Source organism: Pagrus pagrus (genome assembly GCF_965226575.1).
Source record: "Pagrus pagrus genome assembly, chromosome: 1".
Classification (NCBI taxonomy): domain Eukaryota; kingdom Metazoa; phylum Chordata; class Actinopteri; order Spariformes; family Sparidae; genus Pagrus; species Pagrus pagrus.
The window spans coordinates 25,542,595-25,556,185 of record NC_140185.1 but is presented as its reverse complement, the minus strand read 5'-3'; the positions used below and the strand labels follow the sequence as shown (position 1 = coordinate 25,556,185).

The window sequence follows — 13,591 nt, the reverse complement described above, 5'->3', positions numbered from 1 at the left end:
TGGTGGTGAAGAGGGGGTGAATACAGAGCGAGTGAAGGAGAGGAAGAGAAGCAGGAGGTGAGGGATGAATAATAAGGTGTGTGCGCACACACGCACGCTCGCGCACACGGCCGTATCATTTAAAGCCACACAAGGTAAAAGGTAGGAAGACTGCTCTCTTTGCTCTTTGCACAGAGGTGTGTGTGTGTGTGTGTGTTGGTGTGTGTGTGTGTGTTCAAGACGGTGACAGCGAGCCAGGTCAGAGGGAGATGTACTCCGTTCTCTGCTGTAGTTCCATAATGGAGGCCTGCTGTATAATGACAGCTCAGACACAGGCAATACTCCCTGTCTCTCTCTTATGGCTTCTTGATTGATCTCTTGCTCTCTCTCTCTCTCTCCCTCCCTCGTTTCTCTCTGTCTCTTTGTCTCCCTTTTCTTTTCCCCTCCTTTCTTCTTTTCTTTCTCATTCTCTAGTGGAATTGTCGCCTTTGATTCTGCAGCTCTGCACCCACAGTGCTGCCGTTTCAGGATTTCTCTGATATTTGGGTTTTTTTCTCTTTGGTATGGAGTGAACGATGTGACATGCGTGCGTGTGCAGACACACACGTACACACATCCATTCTATAGTACCCGAGGATACATTGCTGTGACATCTCATCACGAAAGTCAAACAAACCTGGCACTGCCGGAGCAGGTTTAGCCTGCTGTGCTCCTGGATACTGTGTGCGTGCGTGTGCATGCACAGGTTTATCTGAGATCATGACCGGCATTTATTTGTACAGTTTGTTGCATGTGTATTAGCATGTACAGCCACTGCTCACGTTGGGTTATGCTCTCTCTGTCCAGCTTGAAGATCACCCTTTGTTCTTTCATCACAACTTCAGAGGCTGCTTATGTGTACAGTACATGAGTGCTATTTATAACAGCACGTCACTAAGTGTTGACTTTGTCAGCCGCAGAGTTATGTTTCCTGCTGTCATTCAGTCGGTTACTCTAGGTGTCTTCTTTTTAAGCTCACTTTAGGTTGAGGCACTTCACAGTCTCGCTGTGGTAGTGGCTGTAATGCCCATATTACATCCTGTTTTTGCTAGGTTGCTTTCATCCACATTGCTGCATCACTGGTATTTTTATCACTGGCACCCTCAATTTTTCACATCTCTCTGTCTTTTAGTCAGAAGTTCCCTTCATGCTGAACTTCTTGCATACCCTCCTCCCGTCCTTTTCATCCCACTGTCAGCACATCTTCAGCCAGCTAGAAAGCCAGTCAACCATTCATGATGACATGTACTCATTAAGCCAGCTCTAAATCCCTCCTGTACGAGTGGATGAGATCATTCCAGCAGGGTGGATGGTTGAACCCGTGTCCTCTGATTGAAGTCTGATGTCCCACTGAGTGATGCCTCCATTTTTGAGTACCTGCGCTGTGCTCTCGTGATCAGAATTCATGATCTGATTGAGGGGGTTTCCAGAGATCTGCAACAACATGGCAGGGGAAAAGGTGTTGCTTATCTTGATGATGCGTTGGAGGCTTGCTTGTCTGCACAAACTGCAAACCGCTGCTTGTTTACTATTGCCTCCTGCAGCATTTAAAACTGGTGTGTTGACATAAAAGCACTAAAAAAGAGGGAGTCGCCTATATACCACTAATCAGTTGTTTGTTAAAGGCGCGCTATGTAGTTTTGGGGAAGACATTTTAATCAGAGGAGAAAAATCGTTGACGTATTTTCCCTTGACATATTATGCCTTGCAGACTAAATAAACAAACTCTCTTAGTTTTCAACACTGAGGACCTTATTGTCTTCTAAGAACAGCTTGTTTATTCAGTTAGTTTATTACCTCATTGATATTGTAAATATTAAAATTGTGATCGCCGTGCCCCTTTAATCATAGTAACAAATTAGGATGAACTTCCGGTGGCTGCTTCATAATAAAAGCCTCCCACTAGGTTTAACGGGAATCGGCGGTGACTGTTTGTATTGTATTCACAAATACAGCTCTGATAGTACAGAGATTAGCAGAACACAGCGAGGGTGCTATTTGTTAGAGGAAAGTACGAACAGGAATGTAGGAGTGGAACAAAACACCAAACCACAGAGGCTGTGTTACACCAGAGCCACAAAAGCATTCAAACGCGAGCAGAGCAAGATTTTCAAGAAATGGTGTTTTAGTCACCCGCCTGACCACACACGTTGAGCCAACCAGTTGATTGCAACGACATCTTTATTGCTCACTTGAGGGCAGACGCTGACCGGTTTGGCTCTGTTCCTGAACGCCCCAGTGAAGTAAAGCATGGTCCGTTGTAGCGAGTACAGTTCCAGTCCATGCTGCGTTGGGCTTGGCCAGGCCAGGCTTGTGGCTGGATCAGATAGCTGAACCAGCAGCACTGGCCTGCTAGTTTTAACGAGCTGATAGGCAAATCCCTTCCTGGTTAAAGATTAACCACTCGCTAGAGCTGCCACTGCATTATCTCCCCACTGGCCGGGGCATACAGGAGCCAAGAGGATTTACTTTACATGTGTGCGCGCGCGTGTGTGTGTGTGTGTGACAGAGAGAGAGAGAAAGAAAGCGTAATCTGCATTCCAACCAGCAAAAGGGTGGAACTGTGTGTGTGTGTGTCAGTGTGTTTGTTTGACTATGGGAGTTAGTGATCGGCTTTACTCCCAGCGGGGTGTTAAAACTGTGTGTTTACTGTATGCCATTTAGCAGTCAATCTGCTCTGTGTGTGTGTGTATGGGCGGGATCGTGTTTGTGTGTGGTTTGTTGTAATCTACATTCCTTTTTTTTTTTTTTTGCGGGGCTTTGTTTTGTTTTCCCTTAGGGCCTAACGGCATTCAAAGGGTTAATAGCATCAGGAAGCTTGGTGTGTAACAGCCTCCTTTAACCCTTGTGTTGTCAGTAATGTTACACTTTTGCACCGGAGCCAACGGATCAAATTTATTCATATCTTTTAAGACCGTTGCATTAATGTTCTAAACCTCGCTAGTGGAAGCAGCCTTTGTCCCTTCTTCATAATCCACAGCGGCGATATCATTTAAAATCTACTTCTCTGTTGTGGATCACTGGATTAAAGGACTGTGACATATGCTGTCTCATTTAGAGGACTCCCTCTCATTAACTGGGAGACAATGCCATCTGCTGGATGTTTGAAGAACGAAGGGCCAGGGACTGCCCTATAATGCAGAGCGAGTGTGTTGTAACTGAGTGATGTTAAGAGGTGGAGGCAGGCTCACTTATCTGGAAATTCATAAGACGTTACTCATCCCGGGGTGGCTCAGATCAGGGCTATTCATCAGTACATTACTCTGAAAAGGGAGCCTTGATGTAAGTGGCCTCTGTTTTTCTGGTTTAGAGAAGAAAACGTGGCAACGGATGGGAGAGAAATCGCTCTCTTGTTAGACCATGTGCACCCTCATAACCTCAATACATTCATTGATTTCCACTTAAACCTATTGTGCTTGTTTTAATCGTCAGTGCCTTGGAATAAGGAAGTGGTTCACCAAGCAATCTAGGGCTGCATGATATGCTGAAAAAGTTGTAATGCTATTATTTTGACAGATATTACAATTGCCACATGATGCATGATTAGTAGGAATGATCATTTTTGTGTCACATTTCTCATTTTCCGTGAAAGCATTTGTTGTGGCCTGTTTCAAACAAACATTTAACATCTGGAAAACAAGATTTGTACATCAGGATTAATTATAATGCTGTTTTGTCACACATTTTACCTTTATCAAAAAATTGCAGCTTCTGCGAATTGGCCATATGTTAGCTACAATAATACTCCCGTTAATTACACAGCTCTAATGCTGTTGTTAAGAATGGAAATATGCCACTTTCTCGTAAAGCTACACTTCTGTTTTTGTAGTTCTAGGGCATTTCAGCCTTTCCTGGACATGAGACGATGCACTTGACAGGAAATGAGGGCACAGAGATCAGGTTGTTAACTATAAACCGTAAACAAAGCCTTTCTCAAACCAGGGAAGCTAGTCAACCCTTAGACCAGCAGGATGCCCCATGAGTACCAGCAGAGGAAGACTGATCAAGCATCATTTTTGAGGAAAGCCAGGTCAGCACCTGCTATCCTCTCAGCCCCTACCCTGCTATGATACGGTCTGATGCTGTGGTTGCCTCATACGAGCTCCTTCGGACAAACAACATCAACACAGACGGCAAAGAAACACTCTTTTCTCCAACACCAGCAGGGTGATCTCAGTGATGCTAGACAGCAGAGAAGGACAGAGGAGAGTCTGGCATCCCTGTGTTGCCTCAGGGGAGACAGACCGTGGCCGGAGGAACAGAAAGGAGCTTTGTTGGGGCGGTGGCCTTTGGCATAATGCTGGCCACCGTGTGGTTTTACCCCCAATGATAATCTCCCGTCTCTGTCATCACCCTCGCTCCCTCGCTGTTCTGAGAAAAGCAGCGACTGAAGGAAGGAGGAAATGACTAAAGAAACGACTCATTCACACCCCTGCAATGACAGCAGGACGGACAGAGGGGAAGTCAAACCCACGCTTTTTACTCTTTTCCTGAGTCCTCCACCCCCAGCCACTATTACGCATTAGTCTCCTCCACCCTGATAACAAACTACTCGTAATTGCAGCGTGCGTGTCTGTGTTTATCCTATGTGTGTGTTTGTACTGTAAATGATTGCACGTCCACAGTTTTGGTATGACTTCCTTGTTTGTGTGAAATGGTAAAGAGATAATGGCTTTTTTGTTTTTGAATGTCGCTCCCTTTCATTTTTCCTGATGAGCATTTTTTCAGTTGTTAGAAAACAATTATGCTAATAAAGCAAATTGAAGTGAACTGAGGCAGATATTCCACCACAAAAGGTTTTCTCTCTTGTGCAGTAGGGCTCGACACAGGCCAGGACTTGCCCTCTTTCTTTCTCTTTCCTCTTCTCTTTCTTTTTCTGTCTCGCTGTCTCAAGGAGGGAAGAGCGCCTCACGTTTTTAACCTAGCGCCCCCCTCCCACCCTCCCACCTCCTCCCTATCCATCTATATACATGCACACATACATGCACACTGCCTGTCGCTCCCCAGCAATGGGGTCAGATGTGGTGACCGGCTGAGCACTCTCCCCTCCTCCTCCTCCTCCTCCTCCTCCTCAGCGCCTCTCCTCTCCTCTCCCCTCCCCCTCATACAGCTCGCCTTGGCAGGGCATGCATGCCTGTGTCTGTTATCTACAAATGGCTGAGGAATTATAGGTTGAGAGGGGAGGAGGAGGAGGAGGAGGAGGAGTGAGGGAGAGTGTGAGAAGGGAGAGAGAGAGAGGGAGAGAGGGAGGGAAGGGGAGGGGGTGAGGTCATGTGACATCGCAGCAGCTGCTAGGTTAAGAATTTCTGTTTTCTCACTTAGAGAGAGAGAGAGAGAGAGAGAGCAAGGAGGGGAGAGATAGGCAGCGTGTGTGGTGTGTTGCTTTGTTAGATAAGCTCTAAACGGTCTTTGTGAGCGGCAGCGAGAGAGACAGGAAGGCAGGGAGAGAGTGAGAGAGAGAGAGAGAGAGAGAGAGGGTGGACGGGGCGAGAGGAGAGGAGAGGAGATAGATAGACGGAGAGAAAGAGAGCGAGAACGAGGAGCAGGAAGATGGTGTGTGTCCTGACGGTGGCTGCCGGTGTGTGCTGGGCTGGGCTCAACGTGAAGATGCAGCCATGGGGGATCCAGGCGGCTCCACTCCTTTGTGCAGTAAGGAGCTTCGGCCACGCTTTTAATCTGTGTGGATAGGAGAGGGTGGTGGGAGAGTGGGTGGGTGGGGGTGGGGGTGGGGGTGGGGGGTCATGAACCACTGCCAGACCTCCGGATATGTTCCTCTGTGTGTGTTAGTCAAGTTCTGTGCTTGTCTGTCTCTTCTTTCACTGTGTTACTCACGTCCGTGCTGTGGTTTTATGTCTGTGGTTGAAACAGTGCACTCTGTAGTACGTTAGGTTTTTTTTTTGCAAAAAGAAAAAAAGTTCAGTGTGTGTTTCTTCAACTCCCTTCTCTGACTTTCTCTAAAGAGGAGAGGCAGGAGCAGCAGCCTAGTGTCTTGACAAAGTCACGTTACCGGACTGGGCAGTCGGTGTGTGTTTATCGCTTGTTTGCTCATCTCTCAATGGCACCTTGTGTGTTGCTCAGACAGTAGTCATTGTGAATTCCATTATTAATTGTGTGCTGGGTTCATTCGGAGTGCACTGGGTAACTGGGAGGTTACAGGCAGGACAACTTGAGAGGTGTTGGGAATGTTATTCACTCTCTCATGCCTGACTTGTCGCTGTGTGTCCACACACACGCACACAGGGTGCTGTGCCTCTGCTCTCATCTCAGGAGGAAACATGATCTTTTTATAGCCCTCTCCGCCTCGGGGGTAAACCTCGATATAACTCCTACTTATCTAATTGCGCTATTGATATACTGTTAGTAAGCTGCTTCTATCCCAGTGAGCATGTCTTTGTCTTAGAAGTCGTTGTGTTAGCTGGAAGTGTACTTTGAATGTTGATTTAAGGAGGATTCTGAGCAATCCCTCGTGCGTGTGTGAGAGTGTGTGTTTAAGTGTAGCGCTTAATACCTCTGCCGTACACAAACTATGCTAGTCTGAATTTACACTGTCCTTTAAGCCACCCTTAATTTGTGTGTGTGTGTCTGTTTCGCCCGAGCACGTAGGGGCTATCACACGCCGTTCTGGCATTCAGGGATTCCACTGACAGAGGGGCTGTCAACAGGGTGTCACCTTTCAACACACACACATGCATACACAAACACACACACAGGAAGGAAAGGGACAGCCGTCTCAACCCTCCTCACCTCTTCAACCGCCACGCAGCTCTTAAAAAACCTGAGGCTAGAAAGAGACGTGACAGTAAAATCTGTCACGTCTCAATGTTTAAATTTTCTTTTTTTGAGTTGCACGGAAAACTCTGAACTCAAGAAATCCCTGTATCGTTAAAAAGATGTTGTCCAAATTCAAAAATATCCAGCTTTCACTTTTTGAAACATGGAGTTAATTTCCTCTTACGATGCTGCTATAATTCTCTTCTCTCCTGATTAGAGACGGGTCTTAGTAGCACCTTCCTGGCAGCATTAATTGGATCAAGGACAACATGAATGGGACTCTTCTTCGAAAGTGTCAGTTGTGTGAGGGAGCCAATGAGTTGCTAAACTGGATGTGTGTATGCTGAATTTGTTAACATGTACCGTAATATAACACACTGCCAACAAGAAATATAGTAACGCTGGTAGCTTTGGCGCATGCTCAGGAGAGGGGTTGTGTAAACTCACGGACCTCCGGCAGACACACAGCCAGACTGGAGCTCTTTTAGCAAGGGAGGGGTGACCTGCCCTCCTAACCTCTCACCTCTGACCCTGAGGCATACAACCAAAGCCCCTCTGCCCCTCGCACCACCAATCCCCATCCGCTCAAGCTGTCACAAACAGATACCCGGCACCACACTCTGCCCTGACTGCCTCTGTGTCCAAGGAAACGAGCTATGCGCCTTCCTCTGTTCGCATATTTCTGTCTGGTCTTTGCGTATTTCTTCAATTCTCAAGTCCCCATGGCTCATTTTACTTGTTGCTTCTTTAATCTGAATGCAGTATTGATCATTAATACTTTCCCAATCTCCTCCCTTTTGTCCACTGGTAGGCATGAGCCATGAGCCAAAGTCACCATCGTTAGGAATGATCTCCACGGCGACCCGTACCACGGCGACGGTCAGCCCACTCACCCCGTCGCCTCTCAACGGCTCCATCGTAGCCAATGGAAGCCCTGCTGCCCAGTCTGCTCACTCCGGATTCGCTGCAGCCCTCCGTAAACTGGCGAAACAGGCCGAAGAACCCCGAGGTAAAGCCACAGGACAATGTCAAGTTTGAGTCTGCTGGATAACTGTACGAAAACGTGTAGGTTGTCATTTGGCGATGGAGTTAAGTTTTAGAGAGATTTATTTCTACAGGTTTCAAAACATCCCGAAAGTGTAAAAAGTCTGCTTAGAGGTTATGGTTAAAGTTTGATGTTATCTCAATATGTTTCATATCTGACTGCATAACATGTTGCTGGAAATACTGTGATAATATCAAACCATTAAAACATAATAAGCGCTGAATGTATTGTTACATCCAGCACTGTAAACCTGATGGATTAGGTCTTCTGTACCTCGTGTACCGTGTGTGTGTGGTTGTGTGTGTGTGTGTGTGTGTGGTTGTGTATCTGGTCGTTTGTGTGTGGGGTCATATGTTCAATGGCCGGTTTGTGTAGCTCAGTGCAGAACTGCTAATGGCAATGGGATGATATCCACACAGGATTGAATTAGTCGGAGTCTCTGGAGATACTGGGATGAGGAGGATCCACACCAGCTGACCCACTTAATGTGCTGTGTGTGAGTGCACGTACGCACGGGCGTGCTTGTCAACGTGTATATGATGGTGATGGTGTGGTAATTCCCCTTCATACATTGTCACTATCTTCACATCCTATCGCTCAGAGCTCTGTGCTGTGGGTGTATGAAGATAAAATAAGCATCAGGTGGTTGAATTACTGGTCCTCAACTTATACATCATTGTTTCAGAAATGCTGACCTATCCCTTTAAGGTGGAAACATTCTTGTTTCAAATGCAAATGTGTTTATGTAGGTGCTCGGGGACGGGTTGTGGCTTTCTTCGTTTCCTGTATGAAAAACTGGCCTCTAAAACACATGTGCGTGCAAGTATTTCTGAAACCCATGTCCCCAGTATGTCTTAGTTACACACATGTAAACACCCAATAATCAACAAAGGAGAGCCTTATTGTCCAGTTCATCAAGGGTGTGTACATCCATGCATGTACATATGTGTGGCTCTATGCCTCGGCTCCAGAGAGGCCCAGCTACCCCAGCTGTCCACCCTTGCTCTGGCTCCTAAATCAGACGGTCCCCTCCTTCCTGGCTGTCCCAGGACACCTTGCCCCCCAGTCCAGTGCAGCCTGGGACCCAGAAGAATCCTGCAAATGATTTATTACCCACACGGAGAGAGCGCCCAGCCCCAACCTCTAGTCACCTCCCTCTCAATCCTTCTCCCCTTCATCTCTCTCCGCTCCCTCAATCCTACATGCCACCCCTGTTACTTTCTCTTTGCTCCGTCTCTCTCAGAAATGAGTTCAGTCTTGGCTTTTTATTTTATCGTGGACGTTTTTTATTGGAAATTTTCCTTCTCATCTCTGTCGCTCGTCCCCCTTTTTTGCAGCTAGAGAACACACGGATTTCATTTTCTTAGTCATGTTTTTTTTTAATCTCCTCTTAATAACCTCTGCTTTTTTATTTTTCATTGTGCTGCAAGGTGAGAATATGTGTGCCCCGTTCTATTTGTAATTCACAATCTACTAAGGCAGAGATCTCCTGTCTGTGTCTTTGTCATACAAACAGATGCCAGATCCTGTCTGATTAAGCTCCGCCACCTTTTTATTAAAAGCACAAAAAAGCCCCTTTGTTATTTTTGAGGCCTGCTGACTGTGCCGCCCGGCTGGTGTAGGCAGTGATGTGTGGGTGAGTCAGCCGTTAGGCATAAGGGGCAACTCTGCCCCGTGTTGGGAGCTCCGGCTCCGGGTGGGCAGGGAGGCATGCAGCCCCTGGAGCTCCAGTCACCTCTCTGTCTGCGGAGCCTGTATTTATAGGCAACACACACACACCCAAACGCCCCCACACATGCAAACAGTTGTCTTTGCAACTGTGTAAGCCTCGTGATTTTTTTTTGCATGCTGCAGCCTGCTGTCCTTTCATTAGCTACTTTGACTCAACCTCTCTCCCTCTTTCTCCGTCTCTCCCCCCCTCTGGTTGATGCTTTGAGGTGAGTGGTGCGGTATATATGAGGTGCCATGACTCAGTGTCCTAAGGCCTGGAGGAATTAGTTAGGTTTGAGTACTAGTATTACTGCCACTGGCCGCTGAACTGATTTAAGACCCTGAGCACGGCTGCTGTTTATACACACACCCACACACCCATATACACACACACACACACTCAAACACACACATACGTCGTCACTTGTCTGTCGCGAGTATAATGAATAGCTCTGTGTACCGAGTGTGGCGCTGAAGAGAGGAGGTGATGGATAATGAGTATCAGAGCAGCGTAAAGGACACACTCTCATCCCATGTACACTCGCATGAACACACACACGCTAGCACTCACATGTGTGCGCGAACACACACCGCTCACAGATAACACGCTGCCACAAAAAGGCAGGCCTGCTGATATCTGATTAATTAGGCAGACCTGGGTTTAATCCTCTCAGTTGTTTCTTCTTACACACTCTTAGACGCACACACACAGACACAGACACACACATCGCCAGAATTTCATGACAGCGCTCATGCCGACTGTAGTACACTGCCTGGAGAGAGAATGAAGAGAGGGAGAATAAAGGTGTACAAGATGGATGGAATGAACTGGCGGGGAAAGAGAGGAGTTGGAAGTAATTAGTAGATTTGTTAAAACCTGAGGTGTTTGTCACATTGTACGTGTGTGTTTGCACATGTGTGTGTGTGTGTGTGTGCATGTGTGTGGCCGGTTGGAGGCTCCCCTTGTTTCTGGGAGCCCAGAGCATGCTGGGACAGCGGGGCAGTGTGTCTCTGACCTCTCCATCTGGAGCCTGCCTGGAGCTCACACAGCCTCGCTGTGCTCGGTGTGTGTGTATGTGTATGTGTGTGTGTGTGTTTCTTGAAGGCAAAACCCTTCAGGCTGTGACTGTCCCTGAAACACTCACAAACAAGCTCATTTGCTTCCCCCTCCACTCTCTCTCTCCACACACAGCAACCTTACACCTCTCACGACTCCGCTCGGTAGCAGAGCAGCATTTAAGCATAATATACAGTTTGTACAGTCAGCAGAAGGCACAGAGGATTGCTCCTCTTATTTCCATCCGCCATCTTGTACTGTCTTTCTTTTCCCTCACTGGCACAGCAACACACACATACATGCACGCACACACGCACGCACGCACACACACAAACACACACACACAGTGCTCTTCTCCCCTCCCCCCACTCAGTGATGCAGATTACAGGCTTTGTGGCTTGTTGTCACTGCGTGGCCAAGACTGTCGTGGCAGGTGTGTGCGGCGTTTTGTGTGCATCAGTGGTTATTGTGTGTCTGTACGCACGGGGATGCTTGCGTGTGTTAGAGTGCACGTGTTGAGGCTTGTGCTAGCGTGTGCTGGTGGGGTGGCATATGGATGCAGGGTTGGCTGGGCACTGCTATGCACACCAGGTGTGAAATGGACTGTTTAATTAAGTGCTGATGTTGTTGTAATGCATGCTGGGAGGGAGGCGGGTGGGGTGGGTGTGTTGGCGGGGTGGAGGAGAGCACCTTCTGCCTGGCAGGGCTGGGGGCTGGCTATGGTTGGGGTTTCTGGCAGAGGCGGCGGTGGCAGAGAATTGGTAGGGGCCATCTTTGTGCAGCGTTGTCCTCCCATCAAGACTCAGTCATCCAGTGGGATTCACTGCTATGTCCCGCCCCCAGCTGTAGCTGTAGTGACTTTTTTTTTTTTTTTTTTTTTTGCTTTTTGATCGGGTCAGCGGCCGAAGTAAAAGGTGCCGTCCACACAGTAACACTCGGCCGCAGCCTCTGACCACAGCTTGGTTTGTTTGTTTGTTGCTGCCGCTGTTGCTTGCATCTTTGTGCGTCTGTGTATGTGTGTGTGTGTGTGTGTGTGTGTGTGTATGTATGTGTGTGTGTGTGCGCATGTGTGGCTCAGCTTGAGCGGTCAAGTGTGGAGGCAGTCTGGGAGAGTGGGACTGGTAATAGAGGAGGCGATAGAGAAAGGAGCTTCACATTAATCACACACAGCTTGGGACTGAGACAGCGCCTGATTTCTTTCTCTCTTCTCCTCGCTCCTTCCTTCTGTCTTTACCTCTTCTGTCCCTCACTCGCTCTCCACCCGACCCCATCACCACGACACACACACACACACACAACCCCTACACAGCAAGCAAGTGACAATCAGTACAGCTAATGAAGTGCAGGTTGAGAGCTGATGAGCCTCGTTTCGACTCTGGGGACGAGGGCTGTGCTGCTCTCCTCCTCCTCCTCCTCGTCCTCTGGCTCCCTACAGGGCCAGCATGTATGGCCATCTTCTCTCTGTATAGATGGGAGGGGAGGAGCATATGGCAGAAATGACACCAGCTTGGTGCCAATCACATGCCTCTTGTGTGATTTTTCTCCTATCAGATGGCACCGTGATGTGAGGGAGGGAGGGGCGGAGACAGGAATTGGAAATTGGAGCAGGAGGGTTGAAAATGGACAAGAGGAAATCTTGGATGAGGGATGGAGGCTTGATGAGGGGGAAAGAGGCTTAAGGACACACATGACTTTCTGTGGTTTAAATAGGAAGAAACATACATAGATGAGATGCACACATGTAACCACTCTTGGACAATTCCCTGAGCCCTTAAGTGTTGTAAATGTGTTGATGAAAATTGTGAGTCTGACAGATCTACGTCTGGTTGGCAGGCACTGTGTTTGAAGAACAGAAGGAAAAGGATTTGGGGTGTATGAAGAGGTGGTGGGCGGGTGGTGGTTGTGTTCGAGAGGAGGAGGAGGAGGAGGGAGGGAAGGATAGACGAATAATAGCTGTTTGTGTTTTTGTGTGTGTCGAGGCCTAGAAGTGTGCACAGATTCTGCAGGCTGCGAGAAGAGAATGAAGCCGTTGTGAGACGGTCCTTGTCTCCTTTATTCCCTTCTTCCCCTCACCTGCTTCTCTTCCTGCTCTCTTAATTATTTAGTCTGCCCTGCCTCTTCTCCTGTCTGCTTTGCTTCGACATGGAAAAGGAGGAGGAAGAGGAGGAGATGGGGGGGGGGGGGGGGGGTCTGTTGCTTAGCAGTTCACTGTGATCACCCCCACTCCCTCCCTCCCTCTCTCCCTCCCGCCAGCCTTATTTGTTCCCCCATCCTTGCCTTACGTATGCATGTTGTGAGTGTGTGTGTATGTGTCTGTGTGTGGTGAGTGAATAGGCTGTGACACTAGAGCTGTATTAAGTGTAGCTCCATTCCCCAGGCTGAGTGGGCTGCTATTGATTGGCCTAGTCTTGCACGGGAGAGTAATGGCTCTCTGAGGTGAGGGGGGGTTAGGCCACTAATTGCCATTGTGCAGACAAGATATGCCCCCCCCCCTTCAATATTCCCCATCCTGTACCCGCCACCCACTCACCCATCTGCACCCCGTATATCTCTGCTTCCCTCTCCACTCCATCTCTCGCCTCACCTCGCACCTCTTTTGCACTCTGGTTTTTTTTTTTTTCCCAATCACACCCGATCTCCCATCATTTTTCATTTTCATGTCTCACCTCACATGTATCATCACAATCTTTTCCACACACATCTTTTTTTTTTCCTTCACCCACCCTCCCCTGGCTGCTCTCACAACCACTCACGCATAGATCTTCAGCTTCACCTCACTGCCATTATCGATTCTTTCCATTATTTAGTGGTATTAGTTAGAATGAGGTGTTTAAAATCGGTCAATATCCTTAACCGCACCTTCCATAAGCTGACGTTGTCTGTTAGGTTACGTTGCCACGGAAACCCGAGCACGGGTAGAAATGGTGGTTGGGTAGAAAGATGGTGTGGTTTTTTGTTTTGATGGTGATAATTGGAGAGGAAGTAGACCT

At 48.0% G+C, this 13,591-nt stretch overlaps 1 protein-coding gene across 3 annotated transcripts in view; it reads left to right on the top strand.

Annotated features, from left to right (window-relative positions):
* gse1b (Gse1 coiled-coil protein b) overlaps window positions 1-13,591 on the top strand; it is a 173,885-nt gene that overhangs the window by 140,631 nt on the left and 19,663 nt on the right. For 2 of the 3 annotated variants that reach the window (XM_084357511.1, XM_084357510.1), the window contains exon 3: window positions 7,601-7,798. The exons of the other annotated variant lie outside the window; for it this stretch is intronic. In XM_084357511.1, coding sequence (XP_084213637.1) covers window positions 7,601-7,798 — 198 coding nt within the window. The remainder of the gene's footprint in view (window positions 1-7,600; window positions 7,799-13,591) is intronic. 3 annotated transcript variants of the gene reach the window in all.